Source organism: Bos mutus, chromosome 18 (genome assembly GCF_027580195.1).
Source record: "Bos mutus isolate GX-2022 chromosome 18, NWIPB_WYAK_1.1, whole genome shotgun sequence".
Taxonomy (NCBI): Eukaryota; Metazoa; Chordata; class Mammalia; order Artiodactyla; family Bovidae; genus Bos; species Bos mutus.
Genome location: NC_091634.1, coordinates 1,388,246 through 1,400,935, shown reverse-complemented (window position 1 = coordinate 1,400,935; position 12,690 = coordinate 1,388,246). Strand labels below are relative to the sequence as shown.

The 12,690-nt window shown below is 49.1% G+C and overlaps 1 protein-coding gene across 4 annotated transcripts in view; it reads left to right on the top strand.

Annotated features, from left to right (window-relative positions):
* LOC102276725 (zinc finger protein 805) overlaps positions 1 to 12,690 on the top strand; it is a 64,354-nt gene that overhangs the window by 2,261 nt on the left and 49,403 nt on the right. The window contains exons 2-4 of one of the 4 annotated variants that reach the window (XM_070387007.1): positions 83 to 167; positions 7,048 to 7,143; positions 12,039 to 12,176. In XM_070387007.1, coding sequence (XP_070243108.1) covers positions 83 to 167; positions 7,048 to 7,143; positions 12,039 to 12,176 — 319 coding nt within the window. Of the gene's footprint in view, positions 1 to 40; positions 168 to 7,047; positions 7,144 to 12,038; positions 12,177 to 12,690 lie in introns of all 4 variants that reach the window. The other 3 variants (XM_070387005.1, XM_070387010.1, XM_070387009.1) reach the window with 3 other exon arrangements.

The following is a 12,690-nucleotide window of genomic DNA, read 5'->3' as shown; positions in this document are numbered from 1 at the left end:
CAGCCTTTTAGAAATGAGCTCTGCTACCTCTGCTTGACAGGTGTCTGTGACCTTTGATGATGTGGCTGTGACTTTCACCCAGGAGGAGTGGGGGCATCTGGACCCGGCTCAGAGGACCCTGTACCGGGAGGTGATGCTGGAGACGTGCAGGCTCCTGATGTCTTTGGGTAAGGCCTCTCACTCAGCCATGCAGGGCACCTGCCACTTCCCTGCAGGCACACTCTAGCTCCATGCTGAGCTGATCCAGAAGCCTACCTGCCCTACAGCTTCACTCATGTTTGAGATTCATCTCTTCCTGCCTGCTATCTTAGTGCCACTTTGGGCAAGAAAGACTCCTTTGGCTCTTAGAAAGTGGTGGAAGGAAATGAATGTTCTGCAGAGCCCAAAGGCAGCATTTCCAGTCGGGCCACATGGGACTGGAATAGGAGAACCAGGATTCTACCCTGGCTTCTGGGTCTTCCGTCCTGGCTTCTTTCTCTGGCTTTGCTCACGTCCCTGTCTTTTCAGAATGGCTTGTGCACCCCAGCAAGTTTGACAGGAGTGACCAGCCCAATCCCTGCTCTCCAAGGCTCCAGATGCCTTGTTTCTACTTCTTCGTGTGTTTATATTGTTGCTCTTTCTCTGCTGCAGGGCTCTGGGTGGGGGTGGGGGTGTCCGTGAGGCGGAAGTGACCACCTGAGCCTCTCAGCCCAGGGCCCAGCACAGACCAGCCTCTGTCTGAGTTCCTGTTTCACATTCCAGAGAGGGAGCGGACCGAATGAGACCGGTTCCCAAGCGTCCCCTATACCCGAGTGCACAGGATATGGGTGACAAGCTGTTCTCCAGGAAGAGGGTGAGGCAGCCGGGGCCCCAGGAGGCCTTTGCCTTCAGTGCCAGCAGGTCCTTTCTAGCCGCAGGGTCTCAGTCAGGGGGCTTCTCTGTCCTCCTGCACCTTCACAGGTGTCTCATGTTCACTCAGTCTCGGCCGGGATCATCTGCTGGTCCAAGAAGGAGAAGCTGGGAGAGGAGTGTGTCTCAGCATGTGGCGGTTTTGTGCCCAGGAGACATCAAGCAGCAGCTGCATCTGCCCGTCACATGTGGGAGTGAGTGGTCCCGGGGTCTGGTGATGAGTCCAGAGATGCTCCTCAGCACCAGAGGGTGGACACAACAGCCCCGTTCAGCTGAGGATGACCCAGTCTGCACGGAATGGAGAGCCACGGTGGAGAAACAGCAGCTCGGGGACGGTCCCCTCAGGCTGCTCAGTTTGAGGAAAGGGAGGGCTATAAACCCAGGGCTTTGGTGAGACAGGCCTGTTCTTAGAGACCTGGGATTATGTTCTGCGTTAGTGAGAGGAGGTTGAACAAAATCAGGAAAAGCTTGACATATTTAGATATTTTATAACAATTAAACAAAATAGCCCACTATTCAGCCTTGATCCCTCCACCCGCCCCCCGCAAGCTCTCCCTGTGCTTACTGCTCCGGTCTCTGACGTCTTGGTCACTGGCGTCTTGCTGTTTCCGCACATGCTTGACATCTTTGCCTCCGGCCTCTGAGGTGCTGTTCTGTTTTCCTGGTGGGTGTTCTTGGGCATTTCGGCTTTTTTTGCGGCCCTCTTCTCCGCACCTTCCAGGCGGAAAGCTGGAGTGGGTAGTGGGGAGGCACCTTTGGGAAGTGGGTGCCGCTCTCCAGAGATTTAGAAGGTTGATTATAGGAAACAAGTGCCTCGTGAGGGAAGCCATAATCTCCATTCGTTCTTAAAATGTCACAGATAGTAGCATCCTCTACCAGGTCTCCCCTTTGGCAGGTTGAGGAATTTACCAGGATCGTAGACAGCAGCTCAGGAACATGATTGTGTATGATAGAATCCCTAGTAGAAAGCCAAAAGCTCCCAGATCTGATTTGTGTCCTAGGAGAGGCAGTTCATAGGTATCCACTTGAGTGAGAGTTTTAGTGTCCCTGATGACGTCATCTCAATGATGGGGCGTGGGACAAGGTAACCTTTGCAAGTGGGTACGCACTCGACTTGATGACCACCTCGGTATTTGCTTGTTTGTTTGAAACAGTGGCTTCCTAGGAGGGTTCAGGTCTCTGAGTTATAAACCGTTGAAAGTACCCAGACCAGTATCAGAATAGCAGTTCTCAGAGTGGCATAGGGCTCTTGTTCAAGGTTTGGTTTGTTTGTTTTGTTTTGGAGTTCAGGCCAGATGGATCCCACATCAGATGAGCAGCTGCCCAGGCTCCAGGACAGTCCCTGGTTAGTGTGCCCCGGAGCGTGTGCTCCCTCAGTCTCACCTCCGGCCTCGTGGGATGATGGCAAGCTCCGTGCATAACCACAGGGAGGGCAGTGTGAGTGGCCTCCTGGAGAGCCAGTCTTGGTGTGCATAGAGGGAAGCCACGTTCCCCTTCAGCGTAGCAAAGGGCAGTGGGACGTTTTTGAAGTTGGTGTGTTGTAAGTAGGCCAAGGAACCTTGAATTAAGGCTAAGCGGAGAGATAGAGGCTTATTTGGGGATTTATTTGTCAGACTAGAATTTGAAAAGGAGTTGTTGAAGGAAATTATTACTCTCTAGTTAAACCAGCTATTTGGGGCCGCGAAGCTCAGTTGAATGCCTCTCACCAGAGCCCAGCATTGTGTAGTTTGTGAAGTGAAATGTGTATCTTGGTCACTGTCAGTAATGTCTGTCACTCCAGAGGGACTCAGGAGCGTCCTGGCAAGGCTTGCGTGGTCACCTTTATAAATGTAGGGATGTGTGACTTTGGCTTATTTTTGTGATACTTGTGAGACAAGAGGTTCTTTACCCTGAAGGAGGTAGTTTTGAAGCGGTGGCCCAACAGTTGATAATGAACGTGAAGCTGTTGGCTGATCAGGGCTTCTGGTACTAAGATGACTCCCTGAATAGGCGGCACAGTGTTTCTTAGGTCCCATTTTTCACTGGGACATCCTGGCTACAGGGTAGAAAGCCGCAGCATTCTACTAAGTTGCATCGTGTATGATGGACAGCAGACTGAGGGACTCCCACAGCGGTTCACTCACTCAATCACTCACTCAATCTCCCTGCGTAGCCGAGGCCCATCGGGAGGGGTGACCCCTCCAGCACCACGGCATGTGGCAAGGAGCTGAGGACAGGAGAAGCCACTGCCACCTCCAAATGGAATGTGTCAGAGGGCCTAGGGTCCGTGCCATCCTGTGCTGAGCTTGGGCTGTGCTGTTTTCATGACCCAGAACGTGATGGGCACCTGGGTGTGGAGGTCAGAGGTCCAGGTCTGAGAGAGCCTTTGTTGTCAGGAGAGCCTTGTGTGTGGCTCGTGGTGGTCTGGACAGCACGTCGCAGCAGGCTGAGGGCACAGTCTGGGCATCTCATGGCCCTGGTCCATGCTTCAGAAACTCCAGGAGGTGTGCGAAGAGGTTGTCAAAGCCCTTTAGTGAAGGAGTCTCTGAGGGCACTAGTGGGACTGGCTTTCCAGCAGTATTGTGAGCAGATTTTAGGGCCTTTGTTGGAGGGAGGCCTGTTTATGGTGGGCTGATTTATAAGAATCAGCATCAGGGAGATGAAGTAAAATTTGTAAACGAGGAATACATGGCCACCAAAGTCATACTAAATGGGAATGTTATCTAAATTAGTCCCAGAGGTCTAACAGATGCTGGCCTACTGTCTGTCCTGTGTCAGACAGCGTCTCCTTAGAGAGGCTGTGGTCGGTGTGACGTTGCCTGCGCTCCTGCAGAGAAGGGGTGCAGCTGGGGTCTCAGCTACCAAGGGTGTGGGTGTTGGCAGCCTGGGAGAGGAGTTCTGTTTCCCTTCAGAGTGAAGGCAGACCAAGGCTGTGAGGCCGTCAAAACAGACACCAAACAGAGCACCTTAGCCTAGTCTGTCAGGGCGAGTAATTACTGGCTTCTGATACTGCTGGGTTTGGCCTGTGTGGATCTTGTTAGTCAGCTCAGTGGTTAAATAGCTTTATTTTCACAGTTTCTGGAGGCTGGACGGCCCAGTTCAGTTCCTGATGAGGATCTCTTGCTGACCGCCTGCTTGGGAGTCCTTACCTGACCTTTGCTCTGGCTTGGAGGGACTTCCTCTTCAGAGGGTACCAGTCCTACCAGATCAGGGCCCTACCCCATGACCTCGTTTCACCTTCATTACCTCTTTAAGGCCCTAAGTCCAAATTGGATCACACTGGGGACTAGGGGGTAACACATTCAGCTTAGGGGGACACAGTTCAGTCCATGACAGGAACCCTAAAGCTGGGTGGGACCACAGAATGCAGGTTGCAGTAACTCACAGTGAGGGGCCCTGGGTCTTTTCAGGTTTAAGAACAGACACAGTTGGGCTGTCAAATGGAGCAGCAGTGGGGATCATCACCCCTTGATGAATTAGGTCTTACATATAAGATTTGCTCCCTGAAATTTCCTTTTCAACTTAACGCTGGGCTGGATAATTATTTTCACTCGGGTGTATGGGGTCCCATTTTATCAAGTCAATTAATTTACAAGTGCCAGAAATTCATCTTAATTATGTATTACGTCAGAGCATCAGTGCCCAACGTGGGGTACTTTTAGAACAGTGGTTACTTGGCCTATAGGAAGTTCAGGCAAAGCTGTAGAGTTAAAGTGAGAAATGCCCATTTTTCCTCTTTAGTATTCAGTTACTTTTTAAGATGGCAGAGTGCAGTGTTTCAGTTTAGGGGGATTCCCGGGTATAACTATGATTTGAGCCACAGTATTAAGTTCATGAGGTTTTGTCTGTTGGTGCAGTTTAGCAAATTCTGAAAATAATTCAAAAACTTGTGTTGTAGGATCAGACAAACCAGTCTGTGCCTTGTTATGTTTCAGTAATATAAACTTTTTAAATACATTCAGTTATGTTATTTATATATAATAATTTACTACGTAAGTTTTAGTATAAAAATTTCGGATTTCCAGTTGGGTCCAACTATTAACTATGTTCTAATTTAGTCATGTATGTTATTTCGTTAAATGTTTTACTCTCTTCTTGTTATCTAGGGCTTTTGGTTTGGCTTTTGTTGTTACTATGTTTGAATCAGTACCAGTCTAGAACCAGTATTGTGTTTGCTAGACCTGGCATTTGCTTGGTAAATAAGGTTTAAAGTGTGTGCCACCACTCCCTCCCTTTTTTCCTTTTGGGCTTTTATTCTTTTAAAGCCCTGGTTTTTAGTTTTAGTCTATCTCCTGTCGGGGAGGGGCTTGGGCCTTGAAGCTCAGCCTCTCCCTGGCATGGCCCTGGTGCATGGCATAATAATTAGTCCCTTCCTCCTCCTCCCCACTCCTTTTTTACCTCCAAACCAAAAAAAAATTTTTTTTTGGTCACCTTTCTATCCCTGACCATTTTTTTTTTACTTGGGTGTTTTCCTGGTAGGTTCCTAGCAGTCCCAAGTGGTGAGTCTGTGAGTGGCGGCTTCCCTTTCTAGGGAGGGGCTGGGGCTTGTGCCTCCAGACAGCAGTGGTGCGACCTTTGGGCGTCTGTTCCTCAGGAGCGCCCAGACCCACGGCAGGGCTTGTACGGTCTGGAGTAAGCTGGGTTGAGTGCCTCTCCCCACCTGCCCCCAGATTTCAGTGATGTTGGCTCAGTTGATCACAGTTGCATCTTTGAGGGGACCTTGGCCTGGTGCAGTACCAGTTACCTGGTTGCCCCTGGGTCACCAATCCAGAAACTTGGTATGTTGACCACAGAGAGACCAACTAACAAGATTAGTCTCTTCTCAGATCAGGTGGCAGCTAGGGACTCAACAGCCCTTGCAGACTTGGCCTGTCACAGCATCAGACTTCAGAACTTTGCTTGGGATCTAAAAAAAAGACTTACATCAATGAGGTCATCATACCTTATTTTGACTGAAAAGAGTCTATGTTTCAAATATGTGAGTTCTTTAAATTATTCCATCAGTTTATTGCCATTTTAAATAATGTAATGCATTTAAATAGCTTGGCACAATTCCTGTGATATGGTTATACCCTGTACAAATTAATTTTCACTTATAATTAAGATTAAAAGTTGATAGTGGTGTGGTGAGTTGGTTAAGCACCTGGACTTCTCCAGGGTTCAGCAGAGTCTTCTCAGGGGGCAACATTTGAGTGGAGACCCAGGGAGGAGGGTCAGCACGTGCGAAGGCCCTAAGGTTGTCGGGAGGGTAACTCCTGGTGGCTGAGCCGTGTGCCGGGATCGGAGCAGACAGGAGAGCACAGTTGCTTAGTGATGAGTGATGAACCCTGGATCTGCCAGAGGAAATCATCTTCGAGTCCTGGCGCCTCCGCCATCCACTTCCTGTGGAACCCACTTGTCCTGCCCTTGCATCTGTGTGTGGCTGCATGTGGCAGATCGGCTCAGTCTTCACTCTGGAAGAAGTTTTTTATTACCTCACCAGTCAGAAGCACAAGGCTGGGACTGGCTCACGGGTTGGTGGCTTGCAACCCAATTGTCTGCTGCTCTGCTTCTTCCTGGTCTAGAGTCTTGGGCAGCTTTCCTGACAGGCAGGCGACCTGCTGGGCGACCCAGGCTGCTGCAGGACACGGCACCGGCGAGTCCCCTCTCTCAGCCATCCTGGACTGGGGTGCTCTTCTCCAGAGTGCCTGGTGGCTCACCTGCCAGTTGGTGGAGACCAGACTTTTCGGTCCTTCTTGATGCCAGAGTCTGGGGTGGTTTTAATCTATTGCTGCCCAGGCCCTATCTGCAGAGATGAGCTTTCAGTTGGATATGAACCAGACATCCCGGGAGGTTTTGATGCTCACACGATTGAGACTCACTTGTATTAATTAGGAAACAGCCTCTGGAAGGAGGGGTCATGTTTTCTGGGTCTCTTGGCTACAACTGAACAGGTCTCCTGGAGCTCTACATGATGGAGGTCAAAGGGCACAGGTGCTGTCTACACAACTCTCACTGCTGTCTGAAGTCTAGGTCCCAGGAGTGCTGCTTCTAACCTTGCTGCCCAGGTCACAAGTCCAGATGTCGGTGGGTGGGAGCAGCTTCATTCTGAGGTCCACATCCTGAAGTCCCACGCGAGACTGAGAGGTCTTCCCAGTTTTCACAGAAGCCCCCATGTCTTCCTTTTTTCTCCATGCCCAGGGTGTCCTGTCCCCAGACCTGAGCTGATCTACCGGCTGGAGCACGGGCAGGAGCTGTGGACGATGAAGAGAGACCTCTCCCGAAGCACCTGTGCAGGTAGGAGCCAAGCTGTGGGCAGAGACCCTGCCGGAAGCCGCGGGCCCTGGTTCCCTGGGAAGCGTCTTGTTCGGGCCTCTGGTGGTCTGGAAGCCACGGAGCCCTTTGACCCCAGGTCCCTCTGTCCTCGCCGAGGTCAACGGTGTACGAGCTCAGATGTGTCCTGGGCTTCAGGCCTGCTTGCCGACCACCGGCTCTGTGGTCCCAGTGAAATTTGGGATCTCCTTGTGTCTGCACGTAAGTTCGTCTGAGTTACAGCCTGGCTGCTGTGTCAGAGGGACTCCGGCGTCTCGGAGCTCAAGCACGTGGAGGCGCTGTTTCTGACTCGCACCCGGTCCCTGTGGGTCACGGGGAGCCCTGCAGCACGCGGCCGCTCGGGGCCCTGGGTTCGTTCTGTCGTCAGTGTGTGACTTCAGGTGCCCTGACCCCTGCAGCTAACAGAGAAGTGGGGGATGACGCCACTCTGACTCCCATAAACAGCAGCCCTCTGATCCCTCCACTGGAAGGCACTGGGCTCTTGGCCACACTTGAGGGGTGGGCAGAGAGCTGTGACTGAGCCCTCTGTCTCAGGAGAGGAGCAGGAGGTTGGGGAGGGGGGTCTGCTCCTGAAGGCGCCAGTCACGGTAGTCGCTCTGACCTGGGGTTGCTGGGGGTGTGCAGTTGTAGAACATAAAACTGCTCAGCACAGGGTCTGAGCCGTAGTCGGTGTCTCGTGGGAGGTGAGCTGCTGGTACCGCCACGTCCCGTTAGTCACGATGAACAGTGTGGTTCACGTCTTCCCTGCCCAGCGCCTCTCCAGCACTCCTCTGCTTCCCCTTTCCCAAACTATCGTTTCAGACACTGAGGAGCCCTCCCTTGTCCCCTGTCGCCCGTCTCCTCCTGTTGGGTAAAGCCTCCCAGTGACGTTTGTCCTGTGTGCCCACGTCTGGGCTGCTGAGGGCACTGGAGCCGTCGTATGTGATGCTGGGGCTGCTGCAGAGGCGTGCTCTTTCCACTCCTAGTCAGTCCGTGGCCCAGCTGGCCTGTGAGCGTTTGTGGGGCCATCGGTGGCCCCTCAGAGGGGCATCCCAGCCTCTGCCCCCTGCTCTCCACACACCTCCACCTGAGGATCTCAGGCAGCCAGTGAGCACGCCTGGCAGAGAACCCATCCCAGTGCTCACTCCTCCCCTCCTACACCTGAGCACGTGGTCCTGCCTTCCGCGCAGGCTGGAGACTGCATGCCGCCCCAGACCCTCGCCCCACCCCCAGCAGCCCTGCGTCCGGCCCTCCCGACAGGGATTGCCTCCCCAGTGCCGGTGTCTCAGCGCATGGCCCTGGGGTGTCAGCAGGGCTCCACAGTAAACTCCTGCTTGGTCCTCAGCCCTTCTGCACTCAGGTTCCCAGGCTGTAGTTTTCCTTTCACCTGGTGGAAGAGATCTTGGCACACTTCATGGCCAGTTCTTGAACCAGAGTCTAGGTTACACCTTTTAGGGAAAGTATTTCTTATTTAGTGCTTGTTTAGTAACTTTGAAAGTGCAAGTGAAGTCACTCAGTCGTGTCCGACTCTTGGCGACCCCATGGACTGTAGCCCGCCAGGCTCCTCTGTCCATGGGATTTTCCAGGCAAGAATACTGGAGTGGGTGGCCATTTCCTTCTCCAGGGGATCTTGCTGACCCAGGGATCGAATCCGGGTCTCCCACATTGCAGGCAGATGCTTTACCTTCTGAGCCACCAGGGAAACCCCTTAGTAACTTTATCCTTTGTCTACTTAACATAAAAATGTGCCCAAGTTTCTGCACTTGAAGCAAATAAAAAATATTCCTGTTTCATATTTATCCACTCTCTAGGGCATTTACTTTTTTACGTTTCATCATTCTCATAAACAGTGCTACCAGGAACATTCGTATGTATTGGTCCTCTTGCACACGATTAGGCCTGTCTTTTGTCATTTTTAGGAGTAAAATTGTTGGATTGTAGCTGTGCAAACTTTCAAGTTTAGGTGACAATTGCCGTGGTTTTCTAAAAGAGATCTGCCCATCTATAATTCTCTAGATTCCACTGACTGTGTCCTGTTCTGTCCTTCATGCTCTCAGGCACGTTTATTTTTGCTTAACAAACGGACAAAATTGTGTCTTAGGTGAGGTTGCCTTGCATTTCCTTAATTGTTCACAAGCTTTAGCTTCTCATCATGTAATTATCGGCCCATTTGTACAGTTGTCCTCCTCATCTGCAGGTTCTGACTCTGGATTCATCAAGCATGGATTGAAGACACTGGGGGAAAAGAAAATCCCAGAAAGCTCGAAAAAGCAAAACTTGAGTTTGCCTTGTGCTGGCAATTATTTACATAGCATTTACATTGTATTAGATATTACAAGCACTCTAGAGACGATTTAAAAGTACACAGGAGGATGTGTGTAGGTTATGTGCAAAAACTGCCATTTTATGTAAAGGACTTGAGCATCTTTGGATTTGGGTGTTGAGCAGGAAGTGTCTTCTGATACCAGTTATTCCCCTGTGGATACTGACGAACAGCTGTATTTTCTTCTTTGAAATGTCAGTTCATGGAAAATGCCAGGTGTTCTGTTAACTTTGTTTGCCTTTTGTTTTTAGGAATTTTTGTACATTACTGATACTTTGATCAGTTATAGGTGCTGCTCCATCCCTAATATCAAAAAGATGTCCTCATTATAAGATGTTCTAAGCTTGGCACCTGACATTTAACTCTTTCTGGTGTGAGGTAGAATTTGAGGATAGTGTGAGATAGGAATACGGTGTTCTCATTCCCAGCGTCACCCATTTTTCTAGCTCCATTTACTCTATGTCCTTTCCTTTTACTGTGAACTGCTCTCCCTTCATTCCATTCCCCAGAGCTCCACGTGTGTGTGTTTCCCGGGCTCTCGGTTCTTTTTCCATTGCCTGTGTCTTCTCTGTTCCAGGACCACAGTGTCTTAAAGTCTAGAATCTTGTTACCTGCTAAGGTAGATATCTTTTTAATTCTCATTATTCTTGCATCTTTGATTTTTCATGCAAATCCCATGGTAAAACTACTGAGTTCCACAATAACCCAATTGGTATTTTATTGGAAATTGTATTGAATATACACATCCACTGGGTAGAATTGTCAGCTTCATATGATTCATTTTTTTCCAGTTTTATTGAGAAACAATTGATATACATCACTGTATAAGTTTTAAGGCACAGAGCATGCTGGTTTGATTTACATACATTATGAAGTGATTACCAGTTGGTTAAGCTAACATCCATCTTCCTGTATCAGATCAGTTCAGTTGCTCAGTCAAGTCCGACTTTGCAACCCCATGGACTGCAACATGCCAGGCCTCCCTGTCCACCACCAACTCCCAGAGCATGCTCAGACTCATGTCCATCAAGTCGGTGATGCTATCCAACCATCTCATCCTCTGTTGTCTCCTTCTCCTCCTGCCTTCAAACTTTGCCAACATCAGGGTCTTTTCCAGTGAGTCAGTTCTTCACATCTGGTGGCCAACGTATTGAAGTTTCAGCTTCAGAATCAGTCCTTCCAATGTATATTCAGGACTGATTTCCTTTAGGACTGACTGGTTTGATCTCCTTGAAGTCCAAGGGACTCTCAAGAGTCTTCTCCAACACCACAGTTCAAAAGCATCCAGTCTTTGGGGCTCAGCTTTCTTTATGGTCCAACTCTCACATCCATACATGACTACTGGAAAAAACCATAGCTTTAACTAGTTGGGCCTTTGTCAGTAAAGTAACGTCTCTGCTTCTTAATAAGCTCTCTAGGTTGGTCATAGCTTTTCTTCCAAGGAGCAATCATCTTTTAATTGCATGGCTGCACTCACCATCTGCAGTGATTTTGGAACCCAAGAAAATAAAGTCTGTCACTGTTTCCATCATCACCCTGTCTATCTGCCGTGCAGTGATGGGACCCGATACCGTGATCTTTGTTTTTTTAATGTTGAGTTTTATGTCAGCTTTTTCAGTCTGCTCTTTCTCTTTCATCAAAAAACTCTTCAGTTCCTCTTTGCTTTCTGCCATAAGGGTGGTGTCATCGTGTATCTGAGGTTATTGATATCTCTCAGCAATCTTGATTCCAGCTTGTGCTTCATCCAGCCCAGCATTTCGCATGATGTACTCTGAATATAAGTTTAATAAGCACGGTGACAGTATGTTAAAAAGTAAAGAAGAAAAGATAAAAGGGAAAAATTTTTCTCGTGATGAGAACTCTTAGGAATACTCTGTTAATGGTGCTTCTTTATATCATACAGCAGTGTCAACTATAGTCATCTATAGTTGTGCATTACATTCCTTGGTTACTTAATCTTAAAAGTGGCATTTTGTACCTTTTGACCGTCTCTCTCCAATTTCACCATCCCCTACATTAAATCTCTCATTGGTTTAGCTCCTCTTTAATGTCTTCAAGTAAAGTATTGACATTTTCTTTATCTAGATCATGTGTATTTTGCTAGTCTTTTCACCAAACTGTTCAGACATAACAGACCCAGTGTGTCCCTTCCGTCCTGCTTACCATCCTGCCTTATGAGCTGTGTCCTGGGAGGTTTCACAGTAACCCGAGTCAGCTCCCCTGGATTCTCATCAGCACCATCCTCGTGACCTGTGGGGCTTTTGTACATTGTCTCCTTAGGCTGTAGCATCCTTCCCACTGTCTCTCTGTGGCAGTGCCTGTTGTGCCTGGAGTTGGTGTAGGACTCCTGTGGTGTACAACTCCCCTGGCCTCTTCCTTCACACAGTTAGCCAAACCCCAGATTAGGAACATAGAATCCAGGACTGCCGTGTCTGCCTTGGTCTTCTAAACCAACTGAAAGTCAAGAGTTTCCAGTCCACCCTCAGGTTCATTGATTTGCTAGACTCAGAGAAACTCCCCTTGAACCTGTTATGCTCACAGAGTATGTTTGGTACAGGATACAGCTCAGAAGAAGGGCCAGAGGTATTCCAATCACGAAGCTTCCGTGTCTTCAGCGACTCTTTACCTCCAGGAATCAATGCTTGGCAGTATGTGCACGGAGTGTTGGCAACCCATAAACCTCACCAGAGACCGGGTATGTAGATTTTTATTGACCTTCGTTACAGAAGCATGACTGACTGAGTCATTGAACATGGGACTCAGTGTCTAACCTTTCCCTCTCCAGAGCGCCAGCTAATAACTCATGGTTCAAAACCCCAAGATTCTAATTACATGTGTGGTCTTTCTGCTATAATCAGACATAATGTTATCTCTTTAGCATAATCTGTCTAGGTTCCCATAATGAGCTATCTCTTGTCATAGAATAGAAAGTACATCCCTGACCAGGGATTTAACCAAGGCCTGGCAGTGAATGCACCAAGTCCTAACCACTGGACCTCCAGGGAATTCCCCTTTTCCTGGTGTTCTTACAATTGGGACGTCCTTACTTATAGAAACTGAAAGCACACAGAGGTATTATTACTCTGTCAAGCAACGTCTATAAAATTGTGGTGGTGTGTCCACTCCATACCCTTTATCTCCTCACCTAAACTCTCTTTGAAGGAGTCAGCAGTCTAATGACCAAGGAAGAAGGAAATTAACAATCCTGA